General features: G+C 40.4%; 1 protein-coding gene across 1 annotated transcript in view; it reads left to right on the top strand.

Moving 5' to 3' along the window:
* Positions 1-15,938, top strand: part of scaf11 (SR-related CTD-associated factor 11) — a 62,580-nt gene that overhangs the window by 14,299 nt on the left and 32,343 nt on the right. The window contains exons 3-5 of the mRNA XM_078417294.1: positions 9,779-9,945; positions 12,499-12,576; positions 12,813-12,895. Of these exons, the coding sequence (XP_078273420.1) occupies positions 9,779-9,945; positions 12,499-12,576; positions 12,813-12,895 (328 nt within the window). The remainder of the gene's footprint in view (positions 1-9,778; positions 9,946-12,498; positions 12,577-12,812; positions 12,896-15,938) is intronic.

Raw genomic sequence — 15,938 nt, forward strand, 5'->3', positions numbered from 1 at the left:
ACAGAAACTCTTACAGCTTGTTTTCATCTCAAAATCAAATTTCACCCTTGTTTGTCTTTTGTGCTGGATCCTAAATGTTCACAATCTTCCGTCAGTCATTGCAATTTTGTGTGCCCTATTTTCAATGTAACGCTATCCTTGATGTCCTTTGTTAACTGCAGATTGAACCTATTTCTTATGTAATTCCTCTTTCTAATTGGGCTAAATTTGAGCGTTGTGCACCAGCTGTTTTAACATCTACCACTGTTCATCTGCTGGGCTGCCTTTTAGCATATTTTAAGTCTACCTTAGACAACCTCACATTCATACCATTTTAAATTCCCTTATTTAAGTTTAAGGCACCAGCTCTGCTCCTTTGGTGTTCATCCTCAAACTGCATCTAGAATTATTTCACATAGTCACTACATCCAAGAGGATTTATAGCCACAAGACCTACTAATCCTTCCTCATTGCACATGGACAAATCTAAAGTAGCTTGTTCCCAGGTGAATTCTGTAACACACTGCTCTAAGAAGGAATCTCTGACATATCTATAAATTCTACAATGCCCTTATCTCTTTGATTTGTCCAATCAGTATGTAGATTAAAATTTCCTATGATAATTGCAGGTCCCTTTAAACATTTTCTTAAAACATTCCCCATTTAATCTCTGCCTTATTAAGCAGTCACCTTTTGGAGGCCAATAGACTACTTCCATATGTGTTCTCTCCCTACAATTCATGATTTCAATCCAAAGTGATTCTATTCACTATCTCTATATCACGGCTCAATACTGCACTGATACTTTCCTTAATTAATAGAATTGCTCTTTCCTCCTTTCCCTTTTGGCCTGTTCTTTTGGATCATTTTGTATCTGAAATATTGAGCACTCCATCCTGATAACCTTGCAAGCCTTTCCTCAATATCGCTAGTAGATCATACTCGAATCATGTTTTCTGTGCAATCAACTCATCTGTCTTATCGCAAAACCTACATGATTCAAATAAAGATGATTGGGCAATGATTTTATACAGTTGTTAATAACTCAGGATTTACTCTGTGCTACAAACTTTTGTTTACATTTACCACCCCAGCCTGTCATGCTTTGCTTGTCATTTTCTCCCTTGGGGTCCTGTACCACTGCTCTTTCATTACCTGAAATATTAGATATCTTGTTCCTAGTACCCTCCTATTTAGTTTAAAACCCAGCTTACAAATCGTTTATTCCATTGCATTCCTGACTTGTGCCTTGCAGATGGCGGACAAGTTTGGGTGTCAGGAAGGTGAATCATGCCAAAGAACACCCACCTGTTCTTGCAGCCACAGTATTTATGTGCCTGGTCTACTTTGTGTTTCTGGTCGTTGGCAACTCTCACCCCCACCCCAGGATGTTGATGGCAAGGAACTAATTAATGATGATGCCATTGAATATCAAGGGTAGGTAATTAGACTTTCTCTTGTTGGAGATAGTCATTGTCTGGTATTTGTGTGGCACAAGTATTATTTGCCACTTACCAGCCCATGTCTGAATGTTGTCTAGGTCTAGCTGCATGCCGACGTGGACTGCTTCATTTGCTGAGGAGTTGCAAATGGAATTGGACATTGTGCACTCAGCGAACTTCCCCACTTCTCACCTTATGATGGAAGAAAAGGTCATTGATGAAGCAGCTGAAGATGATTGGGTCTAGGACAGCACCTTGAACTCCTGCAGGGATATCCTAGGGCTGTGATGATTGATTGACCTGCAAATACACAGTCATCCTCCTATGTGCAAGGTACGATTCCAGCCATTGGAGTGTATTCCCCTTCGATACCTTTTGACAACTGTTTACAGAGCTGCTTGATACCACAATGAATCAATTGCTGCTTTGATACAAGCCAAAAGAGATCTCCATTTAAGACACAAACGACCGCAGATGCTGGAATCTTGAGCAAAAAAAAACAAAGTGCGAGATGAACTCAGCGGGTCTGGTGGCATCTGTGGAGAGAATGGACTGACGACATTTCTGTGTGTTGTTTTTTTTTCATCCATTGATTAGACTTCTGTTGTTTGGATTGTGTTTAGGGATTTGCAGGAGACTTTTCTTGATTTTATTTAGCATGACCTTGTTACTCTTCATAGGTTTGGGAAAATTTCCAGAGACACTTACCTGAGTGAATATCCCCACTTCTCAATATCGCTGGAACAAAATGGATCTATTTTGTTGATGGCACATAGCTAAACTGCCCTTGACCATGTTAAGGCTGCTGTGGTGAATGTCAGCTTTTTTGATGAAATCTCAGTGAGGAATTTTCAGAACGGTGGATTGCTACTGTGTGTTTTATAACTGAGTAACTTGCTGGGCTGCTTCAATAGGCATTGTAAGTTTCCACATATTGGACTCCTGGAAATGTATTTAGGTCAAATCAGCTGGATGCGTCAGCTTCCCCTTCAGGAAAGACATTAATGATGCAGTGAGGATGTTTCAAAGTGATCCAGCACCTTTGATCATTTTTCTTCGTTCTGGCCCATAAATGGCTAGATTTGGTGAATTCATATTCACTAAGTTTGAATTGTATTGCTGTTTTTCTGGAGCATCATCATAACCACTACAGCACTTTTATTAAGATACTGAGCCTGACAGTGCTTAAGGATCTATAGACCTTATGTCCTTTGTTTATCTGACTGAAACACTTAAGAAAAGTTTCCTAACCGCATCATTCATTTTAAGCCACTGGTTGATTCTTGTTTTACTGTTTTTCAAACAAAATTAAATCATAAGAAGGATGTAGTTTTTTAATGTTGAATTCAGAGGTGGTAATTTAATTTATTTTCTAATTATATTTGGAGTAATTGAAAACAAGCCCTTCGGCCCACCGAATCCAAACTGACCATCCAGCACACATTTTAACCAATCTCATTTTATTCATTCTCCTCAATTGCCCCTCAATATCTACCACTCATCTACATTTCAGGGGCAATTTACAGAGCCAATTATCTGTTATTTTACATATCATATTGGCCATGGGAGGGTACCCGATCATATATTTTTTATGGCATTGTGCAATATGTATTAAAAGAGGTTTTGACTGACAGCTCAATCACAAGAGCAAGGTCATTCATTTTATGTTGACATTCCTTAAGAAATAACAATGTTTCTTTCCCTCCCAAATTTACTCAATTTCCCAATAAAAATAATCTCTTTATGATTTTACCTGACCCTGTTCCACAGTTGTAAACCTGTTCTAGTTTAAAGTTCACAGGAACAGAGCCCTGTTGTAATGTGGGAAGAACCTATAGTATATTGGTTTATGTGTATTAGCTGCCTCATCTTGCCCAACTGCCTCTTCTAGTTTCTTGTCAGTTAAATTTGATCAGTTCAGATTATATTTTTAACTTGACGAGAACAGGACGGTTCAGCACTGGAACAGGTCCTTCAGCCCATGATGTCTGTGCCGAACACGATGCCAAGTAAAGCTAATTTTCCCTGCCCACATGTGATCCATATCCCTCCATTACCTGCAGATCCATGTGCCAATCTAGAACCCTCTTAAATGCAACTGTCATCATCGTACAATATCATTATTGTATCTGCCACCACCACCGCCCTTGGCAGTGCATTCCAGGCACCCACCACTCCAAAGACACATACAGTGCCCTCAGGTTGTCCAGGCCTGGCAGAGCATCACCAGAGAAGACACCCAGCAACTGGTGATGTCCATGAATCGCAGACTTCAAGCAGTCATTGCATGCAAAGGATATGCAACAAAATACTAAACATGACTATTTTCATTTACATGACATTGCTGTGTCCCAAACATTATGGTGCCCTGAAATGGGGGGACTATGTATAAACACAGCTGTAATTTCTACATGGTGAAATCAAAATGTATAAAAATGGCCTTTATTAAAATCTGACAATGTGCACTTTAACCACATGTGATTTTTTTTTCTATTACAAATCTCAAATTGTGGAGTATAGAGCAAATATATAAATGATGGGTCTTTGTCCCAACCATTATGGAGGGCACTGTATATTTCTAAACCTGTTCCCTCTAGTCTTTGACATTTCCACCTTGGTAAAAAGGTTCTGACTGTCTCCCCTATCTATGACTAACACAATTTTATATACTCCTATCAGGTCTCCCCTTATCGTGTGACGATCCTGAAAAAACAATCCAAGTTTGTCCAACCTCTCCTTATACTCAACACCCTCTAATACAGATAGCATCCTGGTAAATCTCTACTGCACATCTAAAGCCTCCATATCCTATTGCGGCAACTAGAGCTGCACAATGCTGCCTAACCAAAATTCTATTAAGCTGCGTCATGACTTCCTGACTCATATACTCAAGGCACCGATCAATGAAGGAAAGTGTACCATTCACCTTCTTTATCACTGTATCCCTGTGCTCACTTTCAGGGAGATATGAACCTAGACCCTAAAATAGATTTGTACATCAATGCTGTTAAGGGCCTTGCCATTAGCTGTATATTCTCCCTATACATCTGACCTCCCAAAGTGCAACACCTCCCACTTGCAAAGATTAAACTCCATCAGCCAGTTCCCTACCCATATCTGAAACCTTTGACAACTGCCTTTGTGGTTCAAAACTATCCCCTTTTCTGTGTCATTTGCAAAGTTACTAACCACACCAACTACATTTACGATCAAGTTGTTTATATGTATATGACAAGCTTAACTTCTGACAAAGTCGTCATATTAAGTAGAGTGAGAGTATGTGGTGTTCATTTACTTTCAAAAAGCAAAAATGGACTGAATAAAATACCTTATGCAAGGCAACAGTCCTTGCAGTGAGAATGATTCCCTTCTGGAAGGAAATAGAGATTGGTGGTACAACCTGTGTTGGTAGCTCTTGCTTGTCATATAAATATAAACAACTTGAAAGTATTTATTCACAAAATGCTGGAGTAACTCAGCAGGTCAGGCAGCATCTCAGGAGAGAAGGAATGGGTGACGTTTCGGGTCGAGACCCTTCAGACTGATGTCAGGGGGGGCGGGACAAAGGAAGGATATAGGTGGAGACAGGAAGACAGTGGGAGATCTGGGAAGGGGGAGGGGGGGAAGAGAAGGACAGAGGAACTATCTAAAGTTGGAGAAGTCAATGTTCATACCGCTGGGCTGCAAGCTGCCCAGGCGAAATATGAGGTGCTGTTCCTCCAATTTCTGGTGGGCCTCACTATGGCACTCGAGGAGGCACTGGAGGAGGCCCATGACAGAAAGGTCAGAGTGGGAGGGTGAGTTGAAGTGCTCAGCCACCAGGAGATCAGGTTGGTTAAGGCGGACTGGGCGAAGGTGTTGAGCGAAACGATCGCCGAGCCTGCGTTTGGTTTCGCCGATGTAAAGAAGTTGACGTCTAGAGCAGCGGATGCAATAGATGAGGTTGGTGGAGGTGCCATAGATGAGGTTGGAGGAGGTTCTGTCTCACCTGGAAAGACTGATGGGTCCTTGGATGGAGTGGAGGGGGGAGGTAAAGGGACAGATGTTGCATCTCCTGCGATTGCAGGGGAAAGTGCCCGGGGATGGGGTGGTTTGAGTAGGAAGGGACGAGTGGACCAGGGAGTTATGGAGGGAACGGTCTCTGCGGAACGCAGAAAGGGGAGGGGATGGGAAGATGTGGCCAGTGGTGGGGTCCCGTTGTAGGTGACGGAAATGTTGGCGGATGATTTGTTGGATACGCTGGCTGGTGGGGTGGAAGGTGAGAACGAAGGGGATTCTGTCCTTGTTACGAATGGGGGGGGGGGGGGGGGAGCAAGAGTGGAGCTGCGGGATGTAGAAGAGACCCTAGTGAGAGTCTCATCTATAATGGAAGAGGGGAAGCCCCGTTTCCTGAAGAATGAGAACATCTCTGATGCCCTAGTGTGAAACACCTCATCCCGGGCGCAGATGCGGCATAGACGGAGGAATTGGGAGTAGGGGATAGACTTTTTGCAGGAGACAGGGTAGGAAGAAGTGTCGTCCGGATAGCTGTGCGAGTCAGTGGGTTTATAGTAGATGTCAGTCACTAGTCTGTCTCCTGTGATGGAGATGTGGTCCAGAAACGGGAAGGAGATGTCGGAGATAGTCAAGGTATATTTAAGGGCAGGATGGAAATTGGAAGTGAAGTGTATGAAGTCAGTGAGTTCTGCATGGGTACAAGAGGTAGCACCAATGCAGTCGTCGATGTAGCGGAGGTAGAGTTCGGGGATGGGGCCAGTGTACGCCCGGAACAGGGATTGTCCTCATTCTTCAGGAAACGGGGCTTCCCCTCTTCCATTATAGATGAGACTCTCACTAGGGTCTCTTCTACATCCCGCAGCTCCGCTCTTGCTCCCCCCCCCCCCCCCCCCATTCGTAACAAGGACAGAATCCCCCTCGTTCTCACCTTCCACCCCACCAGCCAGCGTATCCAACAAATCATCCGCCAACATTTCCGTCACCTACAACGGGACCCCACCACTGGCCACATCTTCCCATCCCCTCCCCTTTCTGCGTTCCGCAGAGACCGTTCCCTCCATAACTCCCTGGTCCCCTCGTCCCTTCCTACTCAAACCACCCCATCCCCGGGCACTTTCCCCTGCAATCGCAGGAGATGTGCATATAAACAACTTGATCGTCGGCCAAGTACATTTACCTTTCTGAATCCATTTTGGATACTGCCATCAAAGTTATTAGAGGAAAGGTAATTATTGAGCATATTTTTTGCTTGGTCGGTTCCACTTGTTTGCGTGGCAGTAATGCATGACCAGTAGGTCGGTAGTTGCTTTGGTTTGATTTGTTAGCTTTTTTTGAAAATTGCACAATTTGACTATTTCTAACCTCAGAATCTGAGAACTTTCATTGACAATCAGTGGTTCATAAATACCTTTCCTTATGGGATTTGTTGTGTATCCTCCAAAATAGATACTTGAAGGAAGCAATCATTATATAATAGCTTTATTATATTTTATTCCTATCTCTATTTTGTGCACATTTCATCTTTTTGGACTATTTTTTACTCTTAAACTTTTAATATTTATTACCGCTTTTGTCTCCGTTTTTCTATTCTGTCTCAATCTCTTTGCCCTGTCAGAAGGTTGGCTTTGTTGTTATTGTGTAACTGATAACAGCATATTTTTATAAATCTTGGGTATGCATTTAATACCTATACCTATACTCTGATATACTTTAAAAGGGCCTAATTAATCTCTGTTGAAATGGTGTAAATCAAATGTCGCAAGAGCTGGAGTGTTACCAACAAAATATAGGCGAACGGTATAGTTTTACAGAAGATAAACATGCCATGTATATATAATGTGGAACACGTTGCATGTGAAGGTATTGGAGGCGGGTACTCTTGCAACCATAGAGAAAACGTATCTGGGTGATCATTTTAATTGACACGGTATAGGTGTCCATGGATCATGTGCTGGTAATTGGGCTAAGTATAGATGGATACTTGATGGTCAGTGTGGGCAAGGTGATGTGAAGGCTCTGCTTCTGTGATGTATGTCTCTATGACTGTGTGAAATATATGAAATAGTTTGATGCATATTTTGTTGCCTTCAAAAAACAGTATCACATTGAACTTGATTTTTTTTATTACTAAACCCCAAACGATATCATAATATCCATTTCCTGAATATTGTAAGATCATTACAAAATCAATGTGTTTTTGTTTCACTGACATGTTGTGTCATGACAGCCATCTGTTTCTTATATCAGCTTGCACTAGGAACTATTTGCTAGTCAAGTGAATATCTGTTTGCATCCTGATAGTTGCCTTTTTGGTAGATTTATTTCTGGAATATGAAATGGGAAATTTCAAATATTTGCTGTGGACAAACAAGCAGGCATCAAAATCAGCTGCTTCCAATAATGTACTTTCTTGGTGCTATTAAAATATGCATATTAATGACAAGATACAAAATGCTGGTGTAACTCAGTGGGACAGGCAGCGTCCCTGGAGAGAAGGAATTGGTGACAATTTGGGTCGAGACCGTTCCTCAGTCTGAAGAAAGATCTCGACCCGAAACATCACCCATTCCTTCTCTCCAGAGATGGTGCCTGTCCCACTGAGTTACACCAGCATTTTGTGTCTTCTATGTAAACCAGCATCTGCAGTTCCTTCCTACATATTAATGATGTTATTGCCGTGTTTCTTTATATGTTGCAATAAATGGCCTATCTTCACTTGTGTTTTATTGCAATTTAAAAAATGGAATTTGAACATTTCAAATGATTCAGAGATTAAATTTTTTGTTAAAAATATTGCTGAAAATGCATACTGTCCCTTTCTTCTGATCTACCAAGGTATTCTCTTAAATCCTGCTCTTTCCAAACCCCATCCCCTATAACCGTGTTTCTTTCTCCATCTAATCTGTATCCAACACTTTTTCTATCATCCGTCCCTTTTAGTTCCACTTTACTCCTTATTTATCAGATTCCATAAACTAGCCTTTTTTCTCTCCACTTCACACTTCCCGGTGGTCTCTGGAGCAATCACCATCCCCCCCCCCCCCCCCCCCAGCTCCATTTCCCAATCAACCCTTCCTCACCTGGATCCACCTATCGTTGGCAGCTGTTGCCCCTCCCCTTTTCCTCGCCTCGGTATACGGGATATTTTACCTCTTTCAATCCAGATGAGCCAAAACATAGACTATGCATTTTCCTTCCACTGAGTGGAGGAAAAACTCTACTGAATTCTTCCACTGGCTTGTTTTCTTTTCTCCACTAAGTTTTTGCTTCACTCATAAAATGAATTTGGTTAAAGGTTGAGCAATTCCACAGTAGCCCACCTGTCCTACACTGTTGGCAACATCCTTCCTGCATCTAGTCCGTAAAGGTTTTTATAAATGCCAATGAGTTTCTTGCTTATTTTTCTAAACTACAAATATAAGCCCAATCGCTACAATCTCTCTTCATTTGTTCATCTTGCCAATGCAGACATTGTTGCACTCTCTTGATAGAAATAAAACAACTTTCCTCAGATTAGGAGATCAAACTGCACATGATACCTAAGATACGGCATCACAAAAGCCCATACAACTGCAGTATGACATCTTTGCTCCCGTACTCATATTTTCTCACTATGAAGAACGACACACATTTGATGTGTAAATAGCTGGGATCTAAGCACTTCCTACACACCTACCAATCACTACCTGTCTCTCAAAAAAGGACCTGTTTACAACTCTTTATTTCCTTTCTCTCATTGAAATTTATATCTGCAGCAGCAGATTATTTCCAACCCCATGTGCTTTAATTCTGCATACGAGTCTTCTATGTGGGATCTTTACAAAACTTCTTAAAGTCCAAATACACCTCATTCATTCTATAGTTTATTTTAAAAATTCCAGTAAATTAGCTATAATCCTCTGGGTTTAGAGTAGATTGTTGTGGGGTAGTAGATAGAGTCGTAGATAGTGGCAGTTGTAGATTAGAGTCATCCATGATTACATTTGTTTCAGTTTTATGCCAGCCCCTATATGATCACTACTGTTTAACCCATGGAAGGTATTTATTCACAAAATGCTGGAGTAACTCAGCAGGTCAGGCAGCATCTCAGGAGAGAAGGAATGGGTGACGTTTCGGGTCGAGGCCCTTCTTCAGACTGACCTCGACTGTTTAACCCATAATCACCTACTGCAGTCCTCTTGAAGTAGTTTTGTCAATGCATCAATGATGTCCATCCCTAAAATAATTGTATTTTTATGTTAGATGTTATTGTCCTTAAGGTAAGAGTACATGTTAAATCTTTTTTTAATATGACTTCCTTGTCTTACTGTGAATTATTATTGCACAATTGGAGTTGATCACTTTTCTAATTTTGTTAACAGGTGAAGAAAATGAACAGGAACAAGCTGATAATGGATTGTTTGTTCAAACCACTGATAAAATTGACTGGTGCCCTATCTGTCTGAACCTCTTTGTGGAACAAGAGGTGGCTGTTCCTGAGAGTTGCTCCCACGTTTTTTGCCTGAGGTGCATTCTTACATGGGCTGAAGTAAGCTAATTGTTAATTGAATAGTATTATAAATAATTTAACTTTAAGAATGTTGTTATATTTGGAAATTAATTGGAAATGTAACAGTATTGAGAAGTGTTTATGTGACTTAGTCATGCAGGGTACAACAGAGGATGTAATTATACCAGTTGAGATGTTTATACCCAAATTATTTGTTTAGCATGATGGAAAAGAAAATACAAGCAATAGATGTATTCACCAAATTTAGAATAAGTATGAATGCTAATATTCTTCACCAGAGAAGTAGGCAGTTGAAGCATTGTATATGCTAAGTTCATGTTATCCTTGATGAATAGGGACAGACAGTTACTGTGGAATACCTACAGCATGTTTCAGCATGTGTCAGAACAAACATGGTTTGCTTTTGATTTGCGGAAATTTAGAGGGAGGACATTAACTAGCTTTGAACTTACTCGACATCTATGGCAGCTGGTAGCTAGTGGCAATCAGTGAAGCAGCAATTGGCACGGTTGTCAGCATAATTACCGGAAAGTATATCACTCCTGTCCACTTAATCCTACTGCCCAGAAAATCCACCCATCCCAGGAATTGAGCAGATGAAATGTGTAAGAAGGAACTGCAGATGCTGATTTAAATCGAAGATAGACACAAAAAGCTGGAGTAACTCAGTGGGACAGGCAGCATCTCTGGAGAGAAGGAATGGGTGACGTTTCGGGTCAAGACCCTTCTTCAGACAGACGAACTATTTTTGCATTCCTGCTATCAACTTGCTTCCTTAAAGTAACATGACTGGATGGTATTGCAGGTTCAACCCACGAAGGCTGTATTTCCACACTCCTTGTTCGGCTTATTCCATCCTCGCTAGATACGGTTTTCCCTAATATGATTTACACTGGCAATATTTCGGTTATAGTTAGTGATTGAAATCTCCCACAATCACTGATGCATTGTTTTTGCACATGTTTAAATTTTTCTCCTTTTACGTGCTGGTGTTTCTTTTGGATTGTGGGGAAGCAGTAATGCACTTCCAACAGTATGATTGTTCTGAAGTTCAACTTGTATAACTCCATTTGATAATCATAAGATCATAAGTGATAGGAGTAGAATTAGGCTATTCAGCCCAAGTCTACTCCGCCATTCAATCATCTCTTCCCTCCTCACCCCATAATCCAACCAGCCTATTCCTTCATACAGCAGTAATGGTTTCTTTAACCAATATTCCCCTCTCTCTGTGTGTGGATTTCCTCAGGGAGCTCCAGTATCCTCCCACATCCCAAAGACATGCAGGTCTAGATTAATGGGACTTTGTGAAATTGTGCCTCGTGTGTCAGAAGCGGGTGCGAAAGTGGGTTCTCATAGAACTAGCATGAACGGGTGATCAATGATCAGTGTGGACTCAGTTGGCCGAAGGGCCTGTTTTCATGCTGTATCTCCAAACTAAGCTAAAGTCTTGTATCTTAAAACCCCTTGACCAGAACAGTTTCTGCTGGTCTTTCTTCCTCTCTGTGCACCATATTTCTCTAATGACTAAAATATGCTTCAATATGCATCCATTGCTATATCTTTTGCCCATCTGCCTTGTTCATTAGCAGCATTTAGACGTGTACTATTAAGTACACCAGGACAATCTCTGTTTCTTTCTCCCTCCCCCCAATCAGTCTTGCATCACTCATTTTCTACCTTGACTTGTGCTATGCAGATTATTCTTTTGGAGAGTAAGGTATGATTCATATACTCCAGAAAACCAAATGCTTGACCTCCGATAGTGATAGTATTTACACCGTTTCTCCGTTTATGTGTCTGGTGACTGATATGATGGTGGGAGATATGGCAATGGCATTCATGGTTGCTAAACTATATGAATGATGTGAATGCACTGGGGGTGCAGAGGAGATTGATCAGGATGTTGACTAGGATGGAACATTTCAGTTGGTGGACTGAGATAGTTTTCCTTGGAATGGAGGAGACTGAGGGGGGTGGTTGATATATTAAAATGCGAGAAGCTTAGATAAGGGAGAAGTCACAAACATGTCCTCTGGCATATGTACACAAAACTAGAGAGCATAGATTTAGGATAAGGGTGTAGAGATCAAAGAAAGAACGTTTACACCCTAAGGCTGGTTGGAATATGGATCATATTGCCTGAATGGGTGATTCAGGTCCTCACTACATTTAGTGAGAGTCATTAAATGACTAGGGCATAGAAGGCTACGGATCCAGTGCCGACAAATGGGATTAGTATGGATAGGTACTTGATGGTAGACGGGAAAATGGTTGGCCGCAAAGCCTGCGTCTGTGGCGACTCTATGACTAATCTAGCAATGGTGTAGAATTCTGTGGGAATGAATGGGGAAACAATACTGCAGCTGAAGTTAAAAATAAAACTGTTGGCAATTCACCATTGTCCATTCTGCAATGAAATTTTGTGATGAAAATGAGAGTTATCAGCCAATGAATCGTTTTTTTCTGTTGATTTCATTGCTTGAATATAAAAACTGGGCATACCATGGAAAACAGAAGAGTGGCTTATACAGAACTTAAATCTGCATTTTAAAAAAATCTGTTTTACAGAAACTCAGTTCCTGCCCAATAGACAGAAAACCTTTCAGTGTGGTTTACAAACAAGACAATATAAAGAGTAACACAAAGGTATGATTGATATTATTGTTGATAACTGGGTAACTGCAGATATGTTAAATATTGAGAAAAGAATGAACCCAAACATTTGGGTAAAGATATAGTTCAGTTGAGTATTATTGAAGATCCAAGAATGTTCAATCTTAAATGAACAAAAAAAATCTAATGTGTGTCATGAGACTGTGAAATAGGAAGTATATCATGTTTTATTCAAAACTAAGATTCATCTCTTTTTCTTCAAATTTCAGATTCCAGTGAAACAGTGCTTAATTAAAAATTCAAGAGAGCAGAGGGATAGCAACATTAAAGGACATTATGTTAGCGTCACAAGGTTTGTAATGGCAGAGTCTTTAGAGAAATTCCTAAAGAACCTTTTGTAGTAACTTGTTCACAATGCTCTCTGCTTGGAGAAGACTTTTTCTTTAATGGATCTGGAATATTAAACTCGTGGACATCTTATCTTGTAGGACACGCAACTTTATCAATCCTGCCTAACTCTCAACAAAGTTCACAAGAGCACAATAAAATAGATTGGGAAGTAGTCCTGCTCAAGCCAGCCCTGCCATTCAGGATTATTATGGCTGCTCTGCCCTCGCTCCCCTTTTTTTGTGCCACTTCCATGTAATCCTTAATTCTGTGATCTTTTTAAAATGTATATACCTTCCGTTTAACTGCCTCATTATTCAGCCTCCTGTCATACCCACTTAGGATTTTATGCCTCGTTGATTGCTGAGGATTTGCCAGTGGAATTAAACAGTGTGCAATCATCACAAACTTCCCAGCTTCTGTCCTTATGATGGAAGGACATAGGTGAAGGTGATTGGGTCTAGGACACCATGCTGAAGAGGTCTGGAGGTAATGTTTGGGAGCTGGGATAATTAACCTCAGACTGTTGCATCATCTACCATTTTTGTGAGGTACAATTCCAACCACGAGAATGTTCTTTGCCTACTGACCTCCGTTTCACCAAGTAATTTGATGCCCTGCTGTGTCAAATGCTGCCTGATAGTCGAAGACATATAATCTGACTTTGTCTTTGAAATGCAGCTTTTTGGTCCAGTTTTGGATCAAGATTACAAGGATGTCTGGAGCTGCGTAGTCCTGCCAAAACCAAAAATTGGGAATGTAGGTTTTTGATGAGTAAACAACATTTAATAGTTCAACAATAGTTCCATCACTTTGATAATTGAGAGTAGACTGATTATCAAATGGACTGAACCAAATGGGCTGGAGAATGGCTTTTGTGATGGCAGGGAGCTTGCATGATGCTGTCAGTTAGCTTTAGTTCACTTTGGTAGCAATAAACATCCACTTTGAATTGCATACATGAAAAAAACCATAACAAAGCATACTTTGAAAGCAACTGAAGTAACATGCTATTCCATGGATAGCAGTGAGTCTATGATAATTTATACTGGTGTTTTTTAAAACGTAATTGTTGTTTACTTAGAAAAGATCAGCATTCATAGAATTTTGACCATGGAATCTTGGCCACATACAAAAAAAAACCTCAATTCTCATAATGGAACCCTTGTAAATTGGTCACAATCTCACCTGATACCAGGACAGGCCTTATCATGGCCCTGACAACTGTCAGTTTATCAATCCCACATGTCCTAACCTAAGCCAGAGATCTTGATCCTTTCCATGGTCTCAATCAGTTAGAGGTCTCACCATTCAGTAGACCAAATGCAACATTGGTGGTAACTGGATATCTGGTCGGGGAAAATACTCGTTCAAGCGAAGACCAGTAGATTCCAATCTCCAAGTGACATGAGGCCAGTTTGATTGGAGAATTAGAAGATTTTGGAGCTTTGGCAATCAATGCAGGCCTCTTCCAGGCTGCTAACTTTCCAATGCAGGCAGATGCTTGCCCACAATATTTTGAAGTATTGTCCATCAATCCTACCCGTTGTTAGAAATAATTAAACCAAGTTAAAACATTTTTAAATTACATGCTTTTTGCCTCCTAATCCGGAGGCCTGAATCGCCTTTGAAATCAATGGAAACTGACTCTAGGTCTGACCCGCAATAGAGTCTGAGAGATAATTTTCCAAACTTATTGTTGCAGAGTTCAAATAGGACTGCCGTGTAGAATTCATTAGTAGGATACCGTGGCTCATTGAATGTTGTAATTTCATGTTCAGCGGCATATGTCCAAAACTTACTGAACTTTTTGCTTCTGAGAACCGGTGATTCTAATCTACATGTTCAGTGCGGCAAGGTTTGTCCCATTTGTAATTCTGTGCAGGTTGGGAATTGTTTCCAGAAAATAGGAATGGAATGTTAAGGCACATTGCACATCATAGTGTAATGAAACCATTGGATTTTCTATGTTGTTGGAGCTAAAAATTGTTACTTCAATTCTCTAGCATAAGGGAATTTGGCATTCTTAACAGGAATATCCACAAGTGAGTCATTTTGAAAATATAATTAACCTTTTTTTTGCATTTCCACCTAGACGTTATAAAAGATTATTATTGTTTACTGTAATTAGAAGGTTAATATTTCCTGAATCTTTTTGTGGGGGGGGGGGGGGGGGGGTAATGCTGGACCAGTGTGAGTAGTGAAAGCAATTATATGTGTCCTTAACCAATTAATTTTATAAAACATTAATAATTCACAGACATTCTGAATCAGGAGGTAGGATACTGAATTCAATATCCAACTCAATAGAGAAAATAAAATGAGAGGGAAAAAATATGGGATCAAGGAATTATAACGAACAGGAAATGACAAAGAAAGAAAGAAATTGTTTAGATTTTTAAGTTCAGGAGATTGAAGTTTCTGCTTGTTGAACTACATTTTGAACATCAAAAAGGTTGTTTGGTCCTGATTAAGACCTGTTATGTTGTTAAAAATATTTGCACTAGAGTGGAAATATCCCAAGTTTATCTAGCTGAATTTAGTGGACATCTAATATACTAAAACTCAGAAGAGTATATATGTATGTAACAGGTTTGTAACAGTGATTTCGGCAAAATGGTGAACCGTAGCGCCACAATTTTTGCACCGCCTAATCACACCGCTGGACGCTTGCCGAAAATGATTTTTTTATTTAATTTGGTCGTATGTTTTTTAAGTTACAGAGGTTTAAAAGTCAACAAAAAAAATATCTCAGTTATTTCGGCTAATTTCGGCAAAAAAGGTGAACCGTAGCGCCACGGTTTTTGCACCGCCTTAATCACGACGCTGAACGTTGCTGGAAAATGATTTTTTATTTGATTCGGTCGTGTATTTTTTAAGTTACAGAGGTTTTAGTAAAATTTAAAAAAATTCCAGCCGTTTTTTCCATGGCCTTCAGCGTGTGACGTCAAAATGCCCATGTGACAAGAGCTCGTGCAACCCCCCTCCTACTGATTTATTGAAGGCTT

This window comes from Rhinoraja longicauda, chromosome 20 (assembly GCF_053455715.1).
Source record: "Rhinoraja longicauda isolate Sanriku21f chromosome 20, sRhiLon1.1, whole genome shotgun sequence".
NCBI classification, from domain to species: Eukaryota; Metazoa; Chordata; class Chondrichthyes; order Rajiformes; family Arhynchobatidae; genus Rhinoraja; species Rhinoraja longicauda.